The 22476-nt window shown below is 39.0% G+C and overlaps 2 protein-coding genes across 2 annotated transcripts in view; both read left to right on the top strand.

Annotated features, from left to right (window-relative positions):
* The window catches only part of pomt2 (protein-O-mannosyltransferase 2), a 12412-nt gene extending 5061 nt beyond the window's left edge, over nt 1-7351 (top strand). The window contains exons 3-20 of the mRNA XM_007549262.2: nt 582-686; nt 778-886; nt 1104-1372; nt 1465-1571; nt 1656-1738; nt 2592-2701; nt 2776-2839; nt 3017-3077; nt 3153-3231; nt 4000-4151; nt 4246-4337; nt 4445-4521; nt 4609-4680; nt 4768-4827; nt 4906-5011; nt 5089-5229; nt 5902-6013; nt 6492-7351. Coding sequence (XP_007549324.1) covers nt 582-686; nt 778-886; nt 1104-1372; nt 1465-1571; nt 1656-1738; nt 2592-2701; nt 2776-2839; nt 3017-3077; nt 3153-3231; nt 4000-4151; nt 4246-4337; nt 4445-4521; nt 4609-4680; nt 4768-4827; nt 4906-5011; nt 5089-5229; nt 5902-6013; nt 6492-6597 — 1905 coding nt within the window. The 3' untranslated portion in view covers nt 6598-7351. The remainder of the gene's footprint in view (nt 1-581; nt 687-777; nt 887-1103; nt 1373-1464; nt 1572-1655; nt 1739-2591; nt 2702-2775; nt 2840-3016; nt 3078-3152; nt 3232-3999; nt 4152-4245; nt 4338-4444; nt 4522-4608; nt 4681-4767; nt 4828-4905; nt 5012-5088; nt 5230-5901; nt 6014-6491) is intronic.
* Nucleotides 7352-8106: 755 nt separating this feature from the next.
* Nucleotides 8107-19667, top strand: lin52 (lin-52 DREAM MuvB core complex component). Its single transcript, XM_007549260.2, has 6 exons — nt 8107-8210; nt 9422-9496; nt 9582-9619; nt 9727-9793; nt 9881-9964; nt 19324-19667. Exons 1-6 carry the CDS (start codon nt 8192-8194, stop codon nt 19377-19379), a joined length of 339 nt encoding a protein of 112 aa, XP_007549322.1. The 5' UTR covers nt 8107-8191; the 3' UTR covers nt 19380-19667.
* Nucleotides 19668-22476: the final 2809 nt, after the last annotated feature.

Here is a 22476-nt window from a genome sequence, read left to right as displayed (position 1 = left end):
TGTACCTTAGTCCTATATTTGTAAGAGCCTGGGTCTCCCAGTTGTTTCTATAGAGCAACAGGAGAGTAAAAAATCAGAGCATACTTGCATTTAAAAATGGAGATTGTTTTCTGAGGTTAATTCATCCAGTCAGGATTTAGATAGACCAACTCAAGGTAACACGTAATTGTGGAGTGGAAGGAAAATGATTTGAGTCAATATTTTGAAGTACCACTGTTAACTGCACTTAAAGGTTTGGATCTTTAAAGGCATGTTTCTACCATCTTTGCACATCTACAAAGTTAACTTTAAATCAGCTTTTGTTCTCAAAGTATTTTATTTGATTTCTTTTTCAGTTGTTCTCCATTAGTAAAGGAAAACAGAGCATTGCATAACAAAAAAAGAACAAAACATAATTTGTTACTGTCGCGGAAGGGGATGATGTATTAGCTTCTTGTAAGGATCTCCTGTTTCTCAGTAGAAGATCTTAACCACAACCTATAGTAAAAATAAGGTGAAGGAAAGTGATTTGCGTAACTCTCTGAAATAGGATCGGGTCTTCTTGTGAACCTGCTGTGCTAATGTGTCAGTCTGTCTTGCAGATGCTGATTGCTCTTGCTGGTTATATGACTGGCTACGATGGCTCCTTTCCTTTTGTAAAGCCAGGAGACAAATATGAACACCACAACTACTGGGGAATGAGAGGAGTATGCCGCCTTTCACACATGCACATATTTAATTAGAAATATGTGTATATTAAAGGTTTGTCTGATGACATTATGCCTGATTTTTGTACAGTTTTGCGCCATGCTGGGGTCCTTCCTGCCAATCTTTGCTTATCTCATAGTGCAGGAGCTGTCTCGGTCTCACACTGCTGCTCTCATCACAGCCGCCCTGCTCATATTTGGTTAGTGATCATGGTTTGCTCCGAACATTGAATGAAATTAAACTACACTTTTAAGTTTCCACTTATTTCTTCCTAAATAAAATAAAAAACTGAAATGTGATGGTGGACAAGACATATGAAGTGATTTTAATTATGCTCCAAATCTATAACTTAATGAATGAATGTTTATCTATAATAAACTGAAGACATTCTTCGTCTAATCCCCTTGCTGCCACAGACACAGGCTGCATCACCATCTCTCAGTACATCCTGTTAGACCCCATCCTCATGTTCTTCATCATGGCAGCCGTGCTCAGTATGGTTAAGTTCAACCAGCAGAGCTCCAGGCCTTTTACTGCCCCCTGGTGGCTGTGGCTCGTACTGTGCGGCGCTGCTCTTGCCGGTGCTGTCGGGGTGAAGTTTGTGGGTCTGTTTGTTATCTTCCTGGTGGGTCTGAACACAGCCGGAGACCTCTGGAGGATTTTAGGCGACCTGAGTCTCTCACTGGTAAACTGCAGCATTTCTTTTAGGGAAAATCTGTTTGCATTGATGAAATGAACTGACGACTTTACTGCCTCATAATCTTGTTCGACTTACAGGTGGATGTTGCAAAGCACTTCCTGGCCCGTGTTGTCGGCCTCATCTTGCTTCCACTATTCCTGTATGTGTTAGTATTTGCAGTTCACTTTGCTCTGTTGAATAAAAGGTAAGGGAGAGAGTTAAATGCAGTATGATTACCGTATAACGACGTCTTCCCGCTTGAGTCACAACTTTGTTTTTCTTTCGGTAGTGGGCCAGGCGATGGTTTCTTTAGTTCAACTTTCCAGTCGCGTCTCATTGGGAACAACCTGTACAACGTGTCCATGCCAGAGTGTGAGTCCTGAACACAACTGGGAATGAAAGCAAATGTGATTGTACGAAAAAACTGACAAAAATGTTGATATTCCTCTGATTTGTCTGCAAGATGAACTTGGATCAACTTGTTTGAAAACTGGAGCAACGAGGACAAAATTGTTGGTACCCTGCTGTTAAAGAAATACTAACCTACAATCATCACTCAAACAGGTTTTCTGCAGAAATTCGAAAATACTGGAATATTCTTTAACAATTTTCCAGGTCCTTATAAGTATAGGAAAGATTTTTAAAAATGAGCCATTAGTTTTTCTTTGCCTTTCTTTGCTTAATAATTACACAGATTTTTTTTTATTGATGTGTTTCATCTTTGATTTGCCACTTCACTGTTTGATTTTAATATTTTACCCAGCAGAATTTCCTTCTTTAACATCGTTGTCAAAAATTACAGAACACACTCTCGGTTTACATGTCCCCATGGTTACGTTATTTGTGCTCTTTTCTTTGCGTACTACTTTCTTATAGAGGCAAACTACATTAGTTTGTGTTTTTTAAGCAACTATTTTTATTACATAGTTGATCTATCTGTTTTCTTTGACAGAGGCGTACCAACATTTTTAGAAAGCCTAAAAATATATATTTTCTTTTCCAATGGAGACAACAATCTTGTATTCTATCTTTAAGTACATTTATCCAGAGGATAAAATAAATAAAAATTAAACATTAAGATTTTTAACAAAATCAGCAGAGCTACAATTTTTGGCTCTGCAAATCCTAAAAACCTCTTATAGAGAAAGTCTTACTTTCTCCTCAGTAGATGTTTGCATTTATGTGTTTTTCATAATTTCCTGAGCATGTTGTTTCTCCGACGCAGACCTGGCATATGGCTCCACCATTACTGTGAAAAATCTACGTATTGCTGGAGGTTATCTGCACTCCCACTGGCACTTATACCCAGAGGGGGTCGGGGCGAAGCAGCAGCAGGTCAGGCTACAAGTCGAATGTTTCACTTATGTCTGATAAATCTACTTTGATTTAAGATATTTTTTCATCAACAGGTGACAGCTTACCTCCACAAAGACTACAACAACATGTGGCTGGTTCACAAACCAGATAATGATAGTAAGAGAATTGTGCTTATTGACTCATTAGTTGTGGACTTTAATGCTCACTTAGATCCTTCTTTAAGATTTTGATCTGCGTCTTCATGATAGTGTCAGTTATATGAGGTAGAAGCAGCTTGTTCATTATGTTTTATTTTTACTTGGGTGTTTCTGTGTATTGTCTATCTTTAATTAGCTCAGTCAGAGACTCCTGATTTGGTTCGTCATGGTGACATCATTCGGCTGGAGCACAAAGAGTAAGTACCACCCCTGACGTTTGCTAACAGAAGTCCAAACTCTGTGCGTAGCTTTGACTGCACCGTTTCTTTCAGAACAACCCGTAACCTTCACAGCCACCTCCATCAAGCTCCTCTGACCAAGAAGCACTTCCAAGTTACAGGTTATGGAATTGTGAGTGTATCTTTTAACGCATGCCTAATAAAAGTATTTATGCACACGATTTGCCATGTTATGTTCACCAGCTTCATTGTAGTTTATTTTGTGACAGGGCGATTCAGTTTTTTTGAATGCTTGTAAAGCGACGCCACGGTCTTCCAAAGACTTTACAAATAAAGCTCTGAAAAGCAGTGAATGTTTGTATTCAGCCCCCTTTCCTCTGATATTGCTTTATAATGTTGAGTGTGATCAATTGCCTCCATATTTTAGCTATCCAGTAAAAAGAGTTCATCTTTGTGCAAATTGTCTCAGCTTGTCTGTGAAAGCCATAGAGGTTTGTTAGAGAACATCATGGGACAAAAACAGCATTACAAAGACGAAGTAACACAGCAGAAATGTCGGGGATGAAGTTGTGGAGAGTTTTAAAGCAGGATTTGTAGAGCAATGTTTCATCCATCACTGAAAAAAATGTGAGGCGTATTGTACATCTGCAAACTCACCAATACATGGCCATCCACTTAAACTCATATGCCAACAAGCACACTTTTCTGATTTACATTTTTTTTTAAAATGCGTTAAAAACATGCCTCCTTTTTATCGCAGACTGAAATTAAGAACTACTAACTAAGAGAAATTAAGAACTACTGTTACCATAATGTAACAGAATGTTGAAAAAGGCTCCAGGGATATAAACTTTTCTGCGGAGCATTGTAGATAAATAAAAACAACACATTAGACTTAGACTTTTGCATGTCTCCTTAAGCACATTTGTCCCTTTCTTAGAACGGAACAGGCGACGCCAACGACCTGTGGCAGGTGGAGGTTTGTGGAGGCCGGAGGGGTGACCTGGTGAAGGTGCTGCGCAGCAAAGTTCGCTTTCTGCACAAAGCCACGGGCTGTGTGCTGTACTCATCTGGCAAGACTCTCCCGAAGTGGTGAATCTTCTTGTATTTAATTTATTTAAGGCTCTGATGTGGCCCTGTTTTTCACGAATGATCGACATGCCAATCGAGTTTTGTTTTTCCGCAGGGGCTGGGAGCAGGTGGAGGTGACCTGCAGTCCGTACCTGAAGGAGACTCCGAGCTCTCAGTGGAACATCGAGGATCACATCAACCCCAGACGTACGAGGCACATTTTTCCAACCATAGCTAAGCTTTTCTTATTTTTCTTGATAAGGCACACTTTTGAATAATCTTTTAATTTAACTTTATTTGGTTTGTTTTGGCAGTGCCCAACATTAGTCTTTCGCTACTGAAGCCTAATTTTCTGGAAATCTTGCTGGAGTCTCATATAGTCATGATAAGGGTGAGTAATGGTGAGAAGATGATGAACGTGATGTAAATTTGCTACTTTCATAAAAAAAAAAAAAAAAAAAAAATTTTTTTACTTTAGGGTAATAGTGGCTTGAAACCTAAAGACAATGAAATGAACTCCAAACCTTGGCACTGGCCCATCAACTACCAGGTGTGTGCACTTATTTTTGCTTCATTTTCATGAAATTCAGTTAGCATTACTCTATGTCAAATGTTTTTGTTTTGTCTTTTTGTGAAGGGATTGAGATTTTCAGGTGTAAATGAGACGGAATATCGTGTTTACTTACTGGGAAACCCTGTAAGTGCTTTGAACTTAGCTTATTTTCCTGTCTTTCTGATCTTCTAGCTAACATTCTATTCGCTCCGTCCTTTTCAGGTGGTCTGGTGGATAAATCTGGCCAGCTTGGGGTTGTATCTCATCATGGTGGCAGTGTCATCTATAGCTATTCAAAGAGGAATATCGCTGCAGCAGAAAAGATTAGGTAAATTTCAAGTGTGAGGACGACTTGACGTTTTAAACATCGACATTTTAAATAAAAAGAAACTGTGCGTGTTTCAGAGCATTCCGATATTCTCACGGGAGGAGGGGGACTTCTGCTGCTCGGCTGGCTGCTGCACTACGCCCCCTTCTACGTCATGGGCCGCGTCCTCTACTATCATCACTACTTTCCTGCAATGCTCTTCAGTAGCATGCTGACAGGTGCTAAATTCTCATCTGTTTTACCTTATTACCATAGTTAATTATCAGACTGTAAGTGAGAGTTAGAGGAGAGGGCAGAACTGAGTGTTTAGGATGAGAATGAGCATTGACATCTCGAATCACACAAAGTCTCTGAATCCTAACAGAGTCATTAATGTGGGAATTTTAACGATTTATTTAACCACAAACAGTAAAACTGCTTTTAGAATTAATTAAGCAGTCTTCCAGAATGGTTCTGACCTTAATGCACAAAAATAGTCTGGATTGGTGCTAGTTGCCAGGAAACCTGCTGATTTGAATGAACTCTGCCGTTTCAAGTGGGCAAATACTCAGGGGGATTTTACCAAATATTTGTGGCGGTGTAAGACTCCATGACTAAAAATCCCATTTTTAATCATTTATCTTATTTAGGCAACCGTTATCAATTGTTTTATCATAAGGAATTTATTTTACAAATACAAGCAAACTAAAGAGTTATAATTAAGTCAGAAATAAGCATTTATGAAAAAGAATTTTATCCATACCTTTTGTTTGAAAAGCATTGTGAGAGTTTTAGTCTCAGAAGTGGAATATTTGTGAAGGGTCTACACTGATTGGACAGTGTTGTTTAGGGGAGCCGACGATGTTATGATGGTGGTTGTTTGGTGTTTTGAACTATTTTTTGTTTCACAGGAGTTACATTAGACACTCTGCTGAGAAATGCCGATCTGTTGCTATGCCAACCCTATTCCGATTGGCTGCAGAGAGGAGGGCAGATGGTACTTTTATTTACTGTTCTATACAGGTGAGCTAAGTGAAGCTCTATCTTGTTTGTTTGTGTGTGATGTCCACTTTTAAGAGGATGTTTGTGGTTATCCATCTTTGATTTACAGTACCTTGCAAAACTATTCATGCCCATTGAATTTTTACATATTTTTTTTTACCATCAGAAGAACTAGTGAATCCTCCTGAAAGGTCAGAGCTACTTGAAGAGTTCAAAGTGTATACATACTTTTGCAATGCATGGTAGCTAATTCCATTTGATGCTCCTTATATTCTTAAACTTTTTATGTGTAACGGTAAGATTGAAATAAACTTACTTTTTAACTGGCTAGAAGTTATGGTCAATCATTGAAGCGTTCCTCTCCCTACTTTGTTCTGTGATCAGACCAAAATTAAGTTTTAAAATATAGCAGTTCTATTGAGTGTTGCGTGGGCTTCTTTTATTATGATTTATTTTGGATATCTGTGCTTTTAAATCCCTCTGATTCTTCTTTTCTCAGTTTCTACTTGTTTCATCCACTGTCTTACGGCATGACGGGTCCTCTTGCACACGAGCCGGAAAGCGCCATGGCTGGCCTTAAGTGGATGGATTCCTGGGAATTTTAGTCCGTTTTACAAGATCTTGACTCTAATGTTGTATAGTGCAGGTCAGAAGTTTACATACACTTATTGTTGGCTTGAACACCATATTAATTAGGGACTACAGTGAGAATTGGGTGCTCAGTTTTCAATTTAATTTGGATTTTCTCCTATCTGTATGTGTAGATTTTACTATTTGTCCATTAGAATAGATTAAAGTTTAGATTAGGACTTTTGTGTCCAATTCTTGACTGTTATATTTCTACAAATTATTGAAGTTGTTGTATTGTCTGCTTAAAGGAACAATTCAAATGCATCAATAAAACACCCTTATTATTACGGCAGTCATCCCCATCAAGAGCGTATGTAAACATTTGATCTGAACTGTTTGCTGCTTTCTAACAAAAATATTTTCTTACGGTACTGACTGAAAACGTACGTGTCCTAGTATTTGTGTCGTAGCATTTCTTGTATTGCAGGCTGTGTGTAGATGAAGAACTGTGTGTTGTTGTGTGTGAGAATAAAAACTAGACGGCATTCATCAACAAGAAACCCTTTCTCACACTATGCGTTCCATCTTTATTGAGCAAAGGTACTTCCTATAACTGATTATGGAAAAGCTGAGTAGCTTAATTCTGCAATGTCTGATTTTTCAGCCGTTTTTTTTTTGTTTTTTTTGTCCTGATTTTAGAGTTGGCAGTTTGGTAATGAGTGCTTTTGTGAACAACTTCTGAAAGTTTTTTACATTTCAGTGTGACAAATAAACTGTGATATTCTTTTATTCTCTGGTATCTTTATGCTCTCAATTCATCAAGGTAAACAAAAATACTAAAGCAAAATGTACCATGAATTGCTGAAAAAAGCAAAAGTGGGATTAGATAATTAAAAAATAAAGTTAAGATTATACGTAGCTCATTAAAGATGTAAAGGGATTAACAAAAAAAGCAAACCGGCTCCAATTTTTTAAAAGCCAAAAACACTTAAATGTGTTAAAAAGTTAAAAAGTACTTTGCCTTGCCAAAGTATTCACTCTTTCATTTTTTCACATTACAGCCACAGTGTTTATGAACTTTACTGGGATTTAATGTGACAGACTAAAACAAAGTGGTGGATAATTGTAAAGTGGCAGGAAAATTGTACCTCCTTGACAAAATATTTTACAGATAAAAATGTGAAAATTGTGACATATACATGTACTCAGCCATACCTGAAGCACTACTTGACAGAAACAGATTTTGCTGCAGTTACAACTATATTGGGGGTAAAATCTGTCTATCTGTAAAATCTTTGCACATTTAGAGACTTATTCTATTTTAGTTCTGTCTGTTTAGGGTCATTCTATTGCTGGAAGGTCAGATTCTGCCTCAGGCTGAATATTGAATGGGGTGTAAGATATGTGATTTTTTTATTATAAATAAATACATAGTTCTAAGTGTCATAAGAAAAAAATCTGTTAAAGACGATGTGAACTTTCACTTACTTTCTATAAAAACGCTCAAAAACGTCAGTGTGGTTTAGAAGTGAAAGTGCGACCCCTGTGGTGTGTTTATAAAATGCTTTGCTACCGGAGTGAATCCCGTTGCAGCCATTGGTTGTAATTCGTCACGTGACTATTCTGAAAATGGCGTCTCCGAATGGAGGTAAATTCTAATTCCTTACACTGATACGTTGCGAATAATTTGTATAATTGGCTTTTCTAAGCTCACTAAAAAGCTCATGAATATAATTGTGTCATAGTTCGACGCTCGGAGATGAGAACGGACGGGTATTAGCGGGGTATTCTTGCTGTTTCGAGGGGTTATTCCGTTGGCCAAAGGCTCCACTCACCCCAGAGGTGTTTGTGTCCAGTTTCAAGGAAGCACATAGCTGGTTTAAACCTGCCGAAGAAAAACAACGTTTCTGCTCATATTTTAAGTGCTAGCATATTTCATTATATTTTATTTATCAAACGTTACTGGCTTTAACTACGTTAAACTTTAGAGGGTTTTTTTAAAACATACGTCATACTCAGTTTTGTTTGACAGTCATTATACTAGTCAAACAACCCTAGTATGACTGTCTCATATAAATATTCTTTTTTAAAATCTGTAAGATAAAATCTTACAGAGAAAAAATAGGAATGTCCAGATTTAGCCGTTAAAACTAAAATTGTTATGCAGTTTATTTGTATCTCGCCATTCATAATAAGTGTGAAAACAGGTGTAATTGTTTTCTTACAATTATAGAAATAATTTAATTATGTATTTTCTTCTATACAAAAATACATGATTAAATTGATACAATAAGATTCCAATCATATTGACAAATTAAATTTAATGGCACAGTCCAGTCTTGTCCTAAATGTGGTAAACAAACCAGCCTAATTCAGATTATGTGAATTGGTCAAAAGGTTTCCAGGTTGTCTATCCTTCCTCTTATGCAAGTAAGTGGTCACAGTGGAAAGGAACAACTGTGGGAAACAAATGCCTTGAGCTTGGAGGGTTTATTTGCCCTTATTGTGCATAATAGTTCACATACATGTCGTTGAGAGATCTCATAGCATCTCATATTTCTCATAATGTTATGTACATGTACTGTAAAAGTTTTAAGTTAAATTAAATAATGAATGTGTATATGTCATTTTTGGTTTTAGAACCAAGAACAAATATATTTATTGAATGAAATCTTCCTAGATAACAAAAGGAAAGAACAAAACAAAAGAATTGTATGAATAATGTTATTCTGTTGTGGAAATTTTATGCGGTGAGGTGTGAGCAAGTTTCCAAGCCACAGTAAAGTTTAACAAATATTTTTGAATGTTTTCCGACCTGTATGTGTAATGTAACAAATTGAGGGTTTTTTGTCTTCTCAGGAGATGATTTTGAATCTTCTTTGCTAAGTTTTGAGAATTTGGACAGAGCATCACCAGACTTGTGGCCAGAGCAGTGTAAGTCGTCCTTTTGCTTTTTCCTTTTCCTTATTTGGTCAGAATTTTTGCATTTTGCTTAACCACCTCATAACTTCTCACACAGTGCCTGGAGTTGCAGAATTTGCTGCATCTTACAAAAATGTGGGTTACTACTGCTACTTCTATTGGTGATATAGTAAATTAAATGTATGATGTAAGTAGCAAGGTTTGTTTTCTGCTTAATTCTGTGTTTCATCGTTTCACTGTAGCCCATTACAAACTCACCCCCTAAGTGGATGGCTGAACTAGAGAGTGAGGACATTGAAATGTTGAAAGGTAACACAAATATCAAATCCTGTCAAGCAGAATCTGATTTAGTTACATGTTTCTAAGAGCTTCTAATGTCCTGCCTTCTCACTGCAGAGCTGGGCAGTCTGACCACAGCCAACCTGATGGAGAAGGTCAAAGGACTTCAGAATCTCGCTTATCAGCTGGGTCTAGAAGAGTGTAAGTGCAGGAATAACTCAAAAAATACCAGAGTCTTAACATAACTTTGAAAAAAATATGTCAAAATAGTGTAAACTGTTCAAATAAGCTTGATTTTCTCTTTTTTTTTTAAATGCAGTATCACCACTAGGTGGTGCTAAAAGCTTTCACATGTGTTGACTTGTTTAATTTCTCCTGAACTCCTTTAGATCAGAGGTTGAGCTCACACATCCCTGCTTGTCATCCAAAAACAAGTTATTCAGACTTTGCATTTCAGAATTTGCATTTCTGACAAAAGTCAAAAGACAAGGCTTTTAAACAGTGAATGTAGGTCAATCTTGTTAGAAGCAAAAAGAAAGAAAACAGGAGCTGAAGGGGGAAAAAATGTTGAAGAATTTGATAGATGCTCAATCTATTTAATCTAGTCCCTCCCACCTCTATTGCCATAATCCTTATGGAGTATGGATTAGAGAGATGTAGCTAAGTGCTCATCTGATGATCCAAAGAGGGGGGAAAAAATCTGTATGAGTTTTGCCTGTGAAAGAGCACTTGTGGAAAATTGTATTGCCCTTCGCGCTTACTTTGATGAGGCATATACAGGATATTAATACTATTTTTCACATTTTGTCGTATTACAGCTACAAACTTTAATGTATTTAATGGGGATTTATGTGATAGATCTCCACAAAGTTGTGCAATGTAGCGCGAAGTGGGAGGGAAATGTGATTTTTCAAATGTTTCCCAAATAAAAACGTGGAAATTGCTAAGTGCATTCATCAGGGATACCTCAAAATGAATAAATAAATACTCAAAGCTTTAAATATCTAACTCAGAATCACGGTAGTGGCACCAGCATGCTACGGGGAGGCTTTTCTTTAGCGGGGACAAGAGATCTCGGAGCTGTTAGGAAATATAAATGGAGATAAATGCAGTGCGGTCCTGGAACAAAATCTGTCAGAGGCTGCAGAAGGTTGTAAGGCGGGATGATGGTTCACCTTCCAGATGGTTCTAGAAATGCAGCCAAGATCTACAGTGGTACAATTTAGATCGCATCACATTCATGTGGTAGAATGCCCCAGTCGAAGTTCTGAGCTTAATCAAGTCGAGAGCCTAACAAGACGTACATTGTTGTTCTTGCTGCTTTTCATTCTGTATGAAGAAAGTGCAGAAATCTCAGTGTCCAGATTGGCACAGCTGATAGAAATAATCTGTAATTGAAGTGAAAAGGCATTAAAAGTGATTGTTCAAAGTATTGACTCAGATACTGTCTGATGCAAATACAAACCACACTTTTCAGATTTTGATTTGCAAATAATTTCCCTTCCACTTCTCAAATATTCATTACTTTGTCAACAAAAACCCATTTGAATATGATCAACTTCGTGATTTAAATGTGAAAAACTGTGGATAAAAGATCCATTGTGAGGCACTGGAAGCACACTCACATGTTTGTACTTCGTATGAGGTGACCTGTTGCAGTAAGAGTGATAGTTAGCATTTACAGAGAATTATAGATACTAGATAAAACCCTCAGAGCTTGCATCATATATATTTGTAGTCTTTTGTGAAATCCATGACTACCTACATCGTACTAATCAGTTCAGAGATGCTTTATAAGTGGTGGAAATGTGTATCCTATTGTAATCTGGAAGGTTTGCGGCAATAACACAGGATGGGGTCTATCATTTATGTTGCACATGTCGTGGCTGCACGAATCCTTTTTATTTTTTTTATTTATTTATTTTTTTTGCAAATTCATTTAGTTGAAAAATTATTTAATCTCTTTGACTTTCCTCAACCAGAAGCAGCTTGTAATCTTTCTGGTATAAAGATGTTAGCTGTCATGAGTGCAGGACTGCAGGCTCTGCAATCATGTCATGTTCTTCAGGACGGCGGGACACAATGATGGTTATTATTGGTGTCAGAGCAGCCCTGTAATCGGTGCCTGTTTAATGCTCTCTGGTTTAATTTTCTCCTTTTCCTGGCTGTCAGGGGAGGCCCTGTAAATCTCAGCCACTTTTTCATCATGTTTGTGCACTCTTCACCGCCCGTAAACACACTCGCTCCGCCGAGGCACAGCAGAGGGAGGATAGAGGACAGGATTTACTGCCCCTCCCCCTCTTCAACATGTGGATCATTAAAGAGAAAGCTGGTTAATGGGCAGAGCACAATCAAGCAGGAAAAACTCATCCACCCCGCTGCAGAGATGAAATAGTCCTGATCTGTTCTGCTTTCACTTTCGCTTGCCGTCAGCTGTGTATGTGTAGCGGTACCACGAATGGAGAGCTGAGGAAGCACATAACCTTTCATTCACCACCACTTCCTAGACGTGGTGGACGGACGCTGGCCCAGTTTGTCCCCGAGGAGCCTGACGCGTGCCTCGTCGTCAGGCCCCAGCTGTTACTCCACCCGATGATGAATGCCCCAGCTGTGGGCCGCCGAGCGTGGGCATCAAGCCCCGAGTCTCTGGGGAAGGCGTAGCGTCCTGATAAGTGCCGCTACTGGAGGTAATTCAAAGCTGACTGTTCCCCTGGGACGTGCTGAAGGGCCTTAGCCACTGAGCCGGCTGGTTAGGTGCCTGCTGAGTTACTGGGTTCCGGCATTTCCCCACTTGTCAGCTCAGGGCCACCGACTATCATTTAATACTTGATTCATGTGCTTCTATTTTGTGCCAAAAAACAGAAGAGAAATAACATTTGTCATAATACAACTGCAGTAAATATTATTTACATTTAATTTGTGTATTGGTAACTCTATGGATTCCATAAGCCACAAAAAATGCTTCTTTATTATATGCAAAAATCATTATTGTATTTCTTTTTCATGTAAAAAAATTATTCAGTAATTATTTCTGAATATTAGGGCTTCTCTTCAGTTGGGAAACTATATGATTTTCCAGATCTGGGTGCTCAGTAAAAGAATAGTTGAGAAATATTTGTATTTTCTATCAAATTTGGCTGTCCTCCCAAATTTTGTGTTTTATGGCAAAACTAAAAATAAATGACTGCCCTAAATTCATAGTGAGCTACTTTTTTTTCTTTAAAAATGACATAGAAATGAATGGAGAATACTGCAAATTAAAGTCTGTAAAACATTGGTGGTAATGAATGGAAAATGTGTAATATCACTAGTTCTAGATTTTGGTAATCTGTCAAAATTGATGCATTTATCAGAAATCACTTGAGGGTTTCTTGTACACTGTGCACGAGAAGCCTTAAAATTAAAAATCTTATTATTGTAAGATGATTTTTTTTTTCTAAAAACTTTCAGCTCAACATTTAATCAAAAGTGTTGACTCAGAAATAATATTTTTTTTCAGTATTTGTTTCACTAACAAAATAGCTGTTGCCAAATCAAACAATTCCTATAAAATATATCATAAAACATTTGTAGTAATTTCTAATTTAATTGTTAAATGTTGTTTAAATGAGCAATGTTTACCTTCTTGGTTCTTGGGATTTAAATATCATGCATCACAGAAATCAATTTCTCTTTTCAGCTCTTCAAAATAGGAAAGGCAAGAAAACATGCAGAAGTGTCTTTATTTGTTTATTTACTTCAGAACTTGTTTTACATTTTAAGATTTGCGTCAACACCATACCACTGAACATTTACGTGTTGTCGTATTACAACCACTGACTCCAGTGCATGTCATATTTTAGACCAACATAAAGTAGAAAAAGGACATCTAATTTTTACAAAGCCCAGTCCTTCATTTGAATATCTTGCAGCATTATTGTTGCACCTTGACTCATTGTGTCCTGGTGTATTATTTTTAAATTTGATGTTCAAAAATAACATCAAAGCGAGGCAGTTTTTAACTATAAATATTAGGAGGAAGAATGATAAATTGTAATCATTTAAAAAAAATAAAACTCTTCTTGGTCCTGAAAGTCAACATAATATAGAAAAACTGTCGCTGTAGTTACAGCTGCGAGTCTTTTGGGATATTTCTCTGCCAGGTCTTTAGAGACACTGGGCAATATTTTTTTTATCCCTCCGATTTTGAATTGCATTAGGATCTTGACTTTGACTAGGCCATTCTAAGACATGACTTTACTTTGATTTAAACAGACCCACTGTAGTTCTTGCTGTATGTTCACTGTGGTGCTGCAGGAAGATGAAACTCCACTTCAGCTTGAACTTTTTCACAGTCTCTAACAAGTTTTCTTCCTGGATTTCTCTGTTCTGTTCATCAAATATGATGAGCTTTTCTGTTCCTTATGAAAAGGAGCATGATGATGATACTGCCACTACCTTGTTTCACTCTTGTGATGGTGCGTTTAGTTTGATGTGAAGTGTCACATTGCATTTGAATGTTGGCCGGAAGGTTCAGTTTTGGTCTCATCTGACCAGAGCATCTTCTTCTACAGTGGAATTTGTTGTTGCAGCCCATGAAGAAGTTCAGTGGGTGTAAAAACTTTTTCAAGCTACTGTAGTTATCTTCTAAAAGCTTGATAACGTTTCAACTTATCTGAGATCTCCTGCCTGTTTTCTTATTGTGAGAAGCTTAGGTGTGAAGTGATTCCGTGCATCCAGAGAGCACCTGTTGGGGCTCCAGCCTGCCTCTCCTCTCCTTGCTCTGGTTCCACCCAGCATCCATGCAGTGTGACCCCTGCTGCGTCCCCCTGTGTGAAGGGGAGACTGAAGGGCACCGTGCCTTGACAGCTCCTAATGGGCCCGCATTCTCCATCACCTCCTCCTCACCCTCAGGATCAATCTCCAACCTATTAGGAGTCATGCCGCTGCTGAATATGATTGCATTCACAGGGCCCCATTCGTGCTAATGTGCCTCCATCAATCCATCAGGGCGGGCTGACTGCAGGCCGGCCGGTTATGAAGTGCCTGAGCTGACAGCCGCTGAATGAGAAACAGGGTGTTGCCTCCCTGCCAACTCCGTCCCTTCTCCTCTCTACTTTTCCACGCACTCATCTCCGTTTTGTCTCTTTGGGCTCAAATGTGGCCTTATCGGGCTTGTACTATTGTAATTGTTTTAAAACTATAGATTGCGGTTTCTATTTGTCGTCTCAATCACATTGGATAAGCTGAAACGGCTCCACCGACTTTCTGCAGCTGGATGAGAAGAGTTGGATAGCGCGTAACACACACACTCACACACACACTCTCAAACACTTCTCCTGAGTCCCGCCTGCCTGCCTGCCGCCTCCCTGAGCAGATCGGAAATGACATCTCATTTCCATAAAGGCATTAGGAATTCATTGGATTTTCTTTCCCAGCTAATCATAGCGCGGGTGTAAAACCTTTTAGGCTTTTTAATGAATGATTTTTGACTGATTGCCTATTAATAAGGACACCTCTTGAACAGGCGCCGGCGTGGGCAGGGGTTGGGCGGTGCAGATGTGTTTGTTTTGGTGTGTGGATGTGTGTGTGAGCGTGTCAGCCAGGCGAAAACGCATCGGAGGAGGAGGGGGAGGAGGAGGGGTGGGCCTTCTCGGTTGGGACATAAAGAGGAACCAGTGGCTCCCCTGGGAAATCACAGCTCGTGTCTGCATCTTAAATATCCCCGTGAAGTATCAATAAGTGGGTAATTGAATTTTGAACACAAACATGAGCGTCAGGTGTATGTGTTGCGAGGCGGGGGAAGGAGGGGGGGAAGGGGGTGCCGGATGAATATGTGTGCCTTCAAGTGTTTCCACACTCGAGTGTTTGTGCGTGTCATCTCCTCCGTGTCCCCGGGGACGAGGGTGGTGAAAGAGGATGTTAAATCCATTAAATAAAGCTTACATCCCATAATAGCTGAGCAGCACTCAGAGATGGGCAGTGGGGGTCAGATATGTCCTCTTTACGCTTAATGAAAGTGAATTGGAGCAGTCGGGGCCGGGGCCGGGACTCCACTTAACCCGGTTGGTCATCTGTCTGAGCAGCTGACGGCGAGGAAGGGCGGGGGGGTCCGGCAGCTCAGCAGGAGCGTGCCAGAGCGACAGGGTGGGGTGGTTTTTGGAGACTGCAATGATTACTCTCATTTTATACACAGGGGAGCAGCAGTGGGGGCTGCAAGAGCAACACCCAGATCACTCGGCATAAAAGAGGGGAAAGTAAGATGTTACACAACTGTGTTCCCTCTGCATTTGCATTTTATCCACCTGGGATTTGCTAAATGAAAACGATTCGGCAGCGAGGAGCAGAAAACTGCAGAAACGTCTGAGCAGCAGCATGAGGCTTCTGGTGATTTCTGTTCAGATTAGGGGAAGCGGGGAACATTCGGAACATCCTCCTGGCACCGTCTAGCTGCTGCAGATATAGGTTAATCTTTATTGTTGCTCTGCACCAAGCACCGCCTGAAATCCTCTGCCATGGAGAAATTACTGTGGGAAATTAGGAGTTATCTTGAGCGATTATAAGACATACTTTGTGTTGTTGCTTGGAATTTAACCAGTTAGAGCTAAATGATAATTAGATGGCAACAAATCAGCAGGACAAGGCGATGGCCGGCAGAATCCATGAGGTGTAATTTAGTATGGATGGCAGTCGTTACAAGATGCTGATTAACTTAGTGCAAAATTACTAATTGACCTTTCTAATCAACTAAACAAATCTCTAAGTCCCTCTAATCAGTATTGATCCCTCTGAGTGTATGACAGAATCGGTGTGTTTGTATTTGTGTGTGCCGTTTTAGCGTGGGTGTCTAATTTTAAACCTCTACATGTGAAACATTTGCTCAAAGAAATCAAACTCACAAATTTTATTTGTAAGATTTTCTCATTTAGTAAAAAAAACTTTTTTTTTTTTTTTAGTTTCATTTTCTCTAGAAATAACAACTCTGACAAAAAGAAACAAAAAAGAAATATCTACAATAATTTGACTGGGCACCAAGCATTGTGTCTGTGGAGAGCAAAAAAATTTGTGCATGATCAAAAATAGGTCAAGCAGAATAAGAATTATGTGGTCAGAAATTCATAACTCATAAAAGCAAACAAGCTTCTTATCTGCATTATTGAGCTTACACTGGAGTCATATAAATATTATAGCATGTGGGCTTCAGGGCCCAAACTTTTTGTCACATGGGTCAAATTAGTCATTTTTAAAAACACAGTGTATGTTTTGTTTTTTTTTGTTTTGTTTTTTTTTAGCTGTCTGAACGATAAAAAGGCTGTCAAACATTTGCCTGTTTAAAACAAAAGCATGCTGTTCCTCAATTTATTACCTAAACTACAAACCGAGTTTCAATTGAGAATCTTTGGCACGGCTTGAAAATTGTCACCATTCCGGTTTAAGTGAGCATTAGCTATATGTGAAGAATTGAAGTAAAGGTGGTTTCACATATTTTTCAGATTGTATTTGATCAAAACTATTAAAAAGCCATATTTCCTTTTTATTTCACAATTGTGCACAGCTTTGTGTAGGTGTATCACATGAAATCCAAACAGAATGCGTTAGTGTGCGATTGTAATATGATGTGGAAAAGTTAAAACGGGTGTGAATACTTTGTCAAGACACTGCATGAGCCCATATTTATTTTAAGTCACTCTTAATATTTTGCAGAAATAAATGCACATTTGAATGAGTCGGTTGCGAGTTTGTTTTTGACTTGTGGGAGGATAACCTGAACTGTCTTTAATGAGCAGCTCAGTTGGGTGACAAATCTCAGGAGGTGTGACACAGCTTTGATCTATTTCATAGTTTGGACCCATCATTAGATGGAAAAAGCACCAACAAAAGAGAAGTCATGACCTCCTGGAAATCAAAAATATTACCCTGCTAATGTTTACTTTTTCGGATTTTAGCACATAAAAAGCTAAGTGACATCGTCGCGCTGACAGTTTTAGGGTCACCCCAGTATAATTGCTTTCCCTCACCTATTTTTAATGACTTCATTTCAATCTAAACCACCTCCTGGATGTCCAGAAGTTGGTAATGAGTTTGTTTAGGGTGATTTGAAGAGACAGCAAAGAGCAAAATGAATTCATCCCATTCCAATTAGCATCATCTTTAACCTCATGATGGACACCTCAAGGTGACAAACCCCCACGCCCAGATGCACCAGTGCCATTCCACCTTGACCGGCTCATCTAAATGAGTAAAAGCTCCGACTTTTTCATCAGCCGTCGTGGGCAGAGCAGGCTGGCAGCGGCCAGTGGAGATCTAATTACAATCCTTGCAGGTTTTATAAAGGTGAATGTTGCTCCAGCTTTAAAGAAAAACTCTTAAAGTTTTTGTGGCATACAAGAGCTGCAAATTGCTAAGAAAAATCCAGTTTTGAAGCCCATAAAACTGTGGAATCGCCTAAATGCTGATCCTCATACATTTGTTTCTTAAATAAATGCTTAACCCAGATGATGGTTCTCGAAGGTTTATGATGCAGATGCCTTCTAAGCCCCTTCAGTCCCGGTAGACGCAAACGGATTTGTCTTTGCCAGGAAGACATCGATAGCACTTATAAAACAAGACTCATGATGGACGACTCCTTCCATCTGCAACGCAGACCTAACTCATTTGTATTAAACCTAAAATGTTAGATTTCACAACATTTTTGCTATTTTAACATAGCAGTTATTGTTTAAGCTCATAAGTAGAATTTACAGAGTGAGGATCCTTATTAAATAGAAATATTTGGTAAAATTAAATATATTTAAACTCATTCATTGGGTATCTACATGAAACATGAATAAATGTTTGCCTCAAAGTTTTCTTTTACTTTTGTCACTCTTGGTGAGAGCAACTCAAGTACAACCTGTTTTAGGTCAAGCTATGGCACCTTAGTAGCTTTTAAGACTGGCTGATGATGAGACTTGTTTAAAAACCCTTTATTGTATTGGTTTTCCAACTTCAAATTTCTACATTTCCACTTCTGATTAAAATTGATTTCATTAAACCATATTCTTCAATTAGTTAATCATACAGTTCCAGCTTTATGTCAGAATTGCAAACTGAAAGATCTGAAGTCCTTTAGGGACATTGAGATATATATATATATCTCATATATATATATATAGAAAAGTTAATTTATTTCAGTAACTTTATTTCTGTTATGATAATTTTTCACTGGTGCTAAACTGAAACTGCAATCACAGTATCTAACTACGTCCAATTTTATGTTTTTTATTCCTGAATGAACAGATGTTTCTATTAATTGCATTCCTGTGTGACAGTGGAGACATGAGAAACGTGCTTTGCGTGACTAAACAGCTCTACCGATGTTGTTGGAATTGTAACTAAAATCTTTAGATTCAATTCAAGCCTTATTAAAGACACAATATTCTGATTCATAGAGATTAAAACATTGAAAAGGAAAATGGAAAAAAAACATTTTCTGTTCAAGAATGTCAAGAAATGGTCAAATAAATAGTGGTTATACTAAACCTGTTCATCAGTATTATTAATCTTGTTGTTGATAATTGATCTTTTGCTTTTTTCTCCAGCCAGGGAAATGACCAGAGGAAAGTTCCTGAACATACTGGAAAGACCCAAGAAGTGACGATCCATTTTTCAAGCAACAGGACTGACATTTCAAGATGACAAAGCACCTCAGATATCTGTGCATTAATATTTTCAGAAAGATATTTGAAAGCCGTTCCTGCGTTCAGTTTAACTGGTTAAACCCTCAAACATTTTGTCATCTAGATGCCGTCCCTTTTCACTAATCTTTGTCTGTCCTAGAAAGTTTGATCAAATCAAATGCTCATTATTTATTCTTCTCTTTTTAAATATTAATTTAATTTTTGTAACTCTTCAACTTGTAAAATAAAGTTTTAAAATGAAAAGAGTATCTTTTGATCTGTATTTGTTTAACTAGAGCTTCAATGCAGGGTTTGCGGGATTTTAATTAGAGCAATAGCAACGTACGTCAAAGTACAGCACTTTCCTCCTGTCCTCATTGAAGAGACCCAGATATTGGAGTTCTACCCGGCCCACAAGGCCTTGCTTTCTGTTTAATGAGCATTGGAAGCTGGGTCCTCTACACAAAACATTGCGTAAAAATAATATTACTCATTGTGGCCACGGTTAATAAGAGTTGACATAATTACGAGGACCATTTCTTTTCTAATTAGCACACTTCAGCGTTGTCTGAGCCTGCGGCCGGGCAAAAAAAGGGAACCAGACAGGCATGGCGAATGGGAAACAAAAAGAAGTCCATCCGCTGTAATTAGGTGAGACAATGGCTCGGATTGTTCTCAGCTGGAGATGTCGCCGGGGCTCTGCCTGCTCACTCCCCAACAACTTACACTTCTCCATGGGCCGCTAATAAGCCCCTAATCGTCCTTCCGATTCACACGGACAGAAGCCGCTCCGTCCTCTGCAGCTTCACCCCCTGCCTCTCACACGCACCCTGGCTCACCTCTCTGGAAAAACAAACACTTTGAGAAGAAGCTTTATGGATATTTTGCATTTTGTCACGTACAAGCAAGAAATTCCAGTGCATTTATTTGAGATTTTTCTTTAATATAAGAAAGTAGTGAAAGTCTTGAATATCCACCTAAATAAACTGCCAGGAGAGAGCAAAGTGACTCTCGGAGCTGCAGAGATGCACAACTCAAGCGGGACAATCAATTAAGACAATTGGTAGTTGTGTATTTCACAATCTGAGGCTTTTCAACTCATAGTATGATTGAAGCCATAGATGCCCCATTTAAAGTTTTCTATCTTGATCTAGGAGACGTAGCAAACATGGAAAGTGTTTAGTCAGATAAAACTTTTTGGCCCACTTTTGGAGCCTGTGTGGAGGAAAAATAACTCTAGACCTTGGTATGAAGAACACAAAACTAAACTTTTATTTATTTTTTATTATCCCAGGCTTGGAAAATATTAATACATAACGGGCAGTGTGGCGGAAGACTAACCCTGCATGTCAACTTGTATGCACTTTGGTATGTTTAACATGGTGGTGGTAGTGTCATGCTGTGGGGAGCCTTTTCTTCAGCTGGAACAAGGGAAACTTATAAGTGAAGATTGGAAGGTGGATGGAGGATGTTGTGGAAGAGGCTGGGAAAGACCTGATGGGTTGGGGGTTCACCTTCCAGAGCTGCAATGGAGCGCTTTAGGTAAATGTTGAATGGCCCAGTCAAAGTCTGGACCTAAATCCAACTCATAATTTGTGTTACGACTGGACAACAAATGTTCTTAGAAGAAAGAATAGGCAATAATTGAATCATCTATAAATTATAGATGATTATAGTTTATAAATTATAAATTATAATCTATAAATTAGATTATAATTTATAGATTATAATCTATAGATGCACACCAATTATGCATTTAGTGTGCATATTTTAATGCACACCAAATGTTCGTTTTTCTGCATAATCCACAAATACATCTACCTCAAGTAAACTCTGTGGAAGACATTTGAATTTTCACAAAGGGTCTGCTAATTCAGATAAAACCCTTCGTATTTAGTATATTGTTAAGTCTGCTATTTGCAAGTAAATTATAAACACGCAGTGATTTACGAATCGCGCAAAAAAAAAAATTGTCTTGCCGTCACCGGATACCGGTTGCATGTTGACACTTGTCGGCGCTGACTGAGGCTCATTGATCAGTCTGCTTTCTGACATCCCCAATACGACGCAGGCACCGGTGGCTTGCCTGTCACCCGCAGCCAAGCGGCCCCCTTCAGGAAAACGGGTCAGCCCCCGCAGAGCTGGTCATCCATACTGGAGAGAGAAGGAGTGGTGGGAGATTAGTCCATCCATCCATATGCAGAGCGTCTGGCCTGACCTCACATGCCACTGTGCCCCGACAAACGTCAATCCGATGTGCCCCGGGCCCTTAAATTAGCTGTCAATTAGTGCAAATTAATCAACTCCTCGCCTAATTAAGCAATGCCAACGGGCAGCTACCAAACATGCCGTTGTCGGGGGACCATGAGAAAGCTGCGGGGCTTGCAAACTCTCTGTAAGTTGTGGAGAGAGGAGAGCAGGAGAAAGAGAGAGAGAGAGACAGGGGGGTCGCACCACGTCTCGCCCAGCTCATGCTTAGGTTTTTTTCCGCCTGACTCGGCACTACATGTTGGCTGTCATCAGGTTTCCTGGACACTGTCTCAACACCACGGGGTTTGACTCAGCATTCACGTCTTAGCGAAGAGTTTCCTGAGGCAGAACAGTCGTATTGTGATGCGCTTAAAATGTGCAGATGTGAGCAGCTTTAACGCGTGACCTTCCCTTGATATATGAAGTTCATTTTCAACGATTCATCAGGCGCTTTCGGCACAGTGAGATACTTGATATGCATCGAAGTGGGCGGCTTTACTCCATGTAGATGACACCTTTTTAAAAATTATGTTAAAGTTTTCAGGACTCTTTCCCTACTATTTCATCATAACAGGACAGCAGGATGGAGCTGGGAGGGGGGGAAAAAAAGCGAAGTTCAAAAGGGGAAGTGGCTTTGGTTCATGGGAGTTTAAAAAAAAAAAAAAGAAAAGAAATCAGCAGATGTTTGCTTTTTAATCTGCAGCCGTCCATCAGATCTTACAGATCTTTGATGGGCAACCCAATCTACACGAATGACTGAACTAAATTTCCCCTTAATCTGGAGCCTTATTAGGAAGCCTCTTTTCTGCATGTAAATCAGGCTGC

The sequence above is a fragment of the Poecilia formosa genome, unplaced genomic scaffold (genome assembly GCF_000485575.1).
Source record: "Poecilia formosa unplaced genomic scaffold, Poecilia_formosa-5.1.2 Scaffold30, whole genome shotgun sequence".
In the NCBI taxonomy this organism is placed as follows: domain Eukaryota; kingdom Metazoa; phylum Chordata; class Actinopteri; order Cyprinodontiformes; family Poeciliidae; genus Poecilia; species Poecilia formosa.
This window is presented reverse-complemented; position numbering and strand designations above follow the sequence as displayed.

Bases quoted from the DNA above. Each gene is read 5' to 3' on its own strand.
- lin52 (XM_007549260.2), top strand. The intron at 9,497-9,581 runs GTAAGTCGTCCT...CTTCTCACACAG, and splicing joins AGACTTGTGGCCAGAGCAGT to TGCCTGGAGTTGCAGAATTT. The intron at 9,794-9,880 runs GTAACACAAATA...TTCTCACTGCAG, and splicing joins GGACATTGAAATGTTGAAAG to AGCTGGGCAGTCTGACCACA.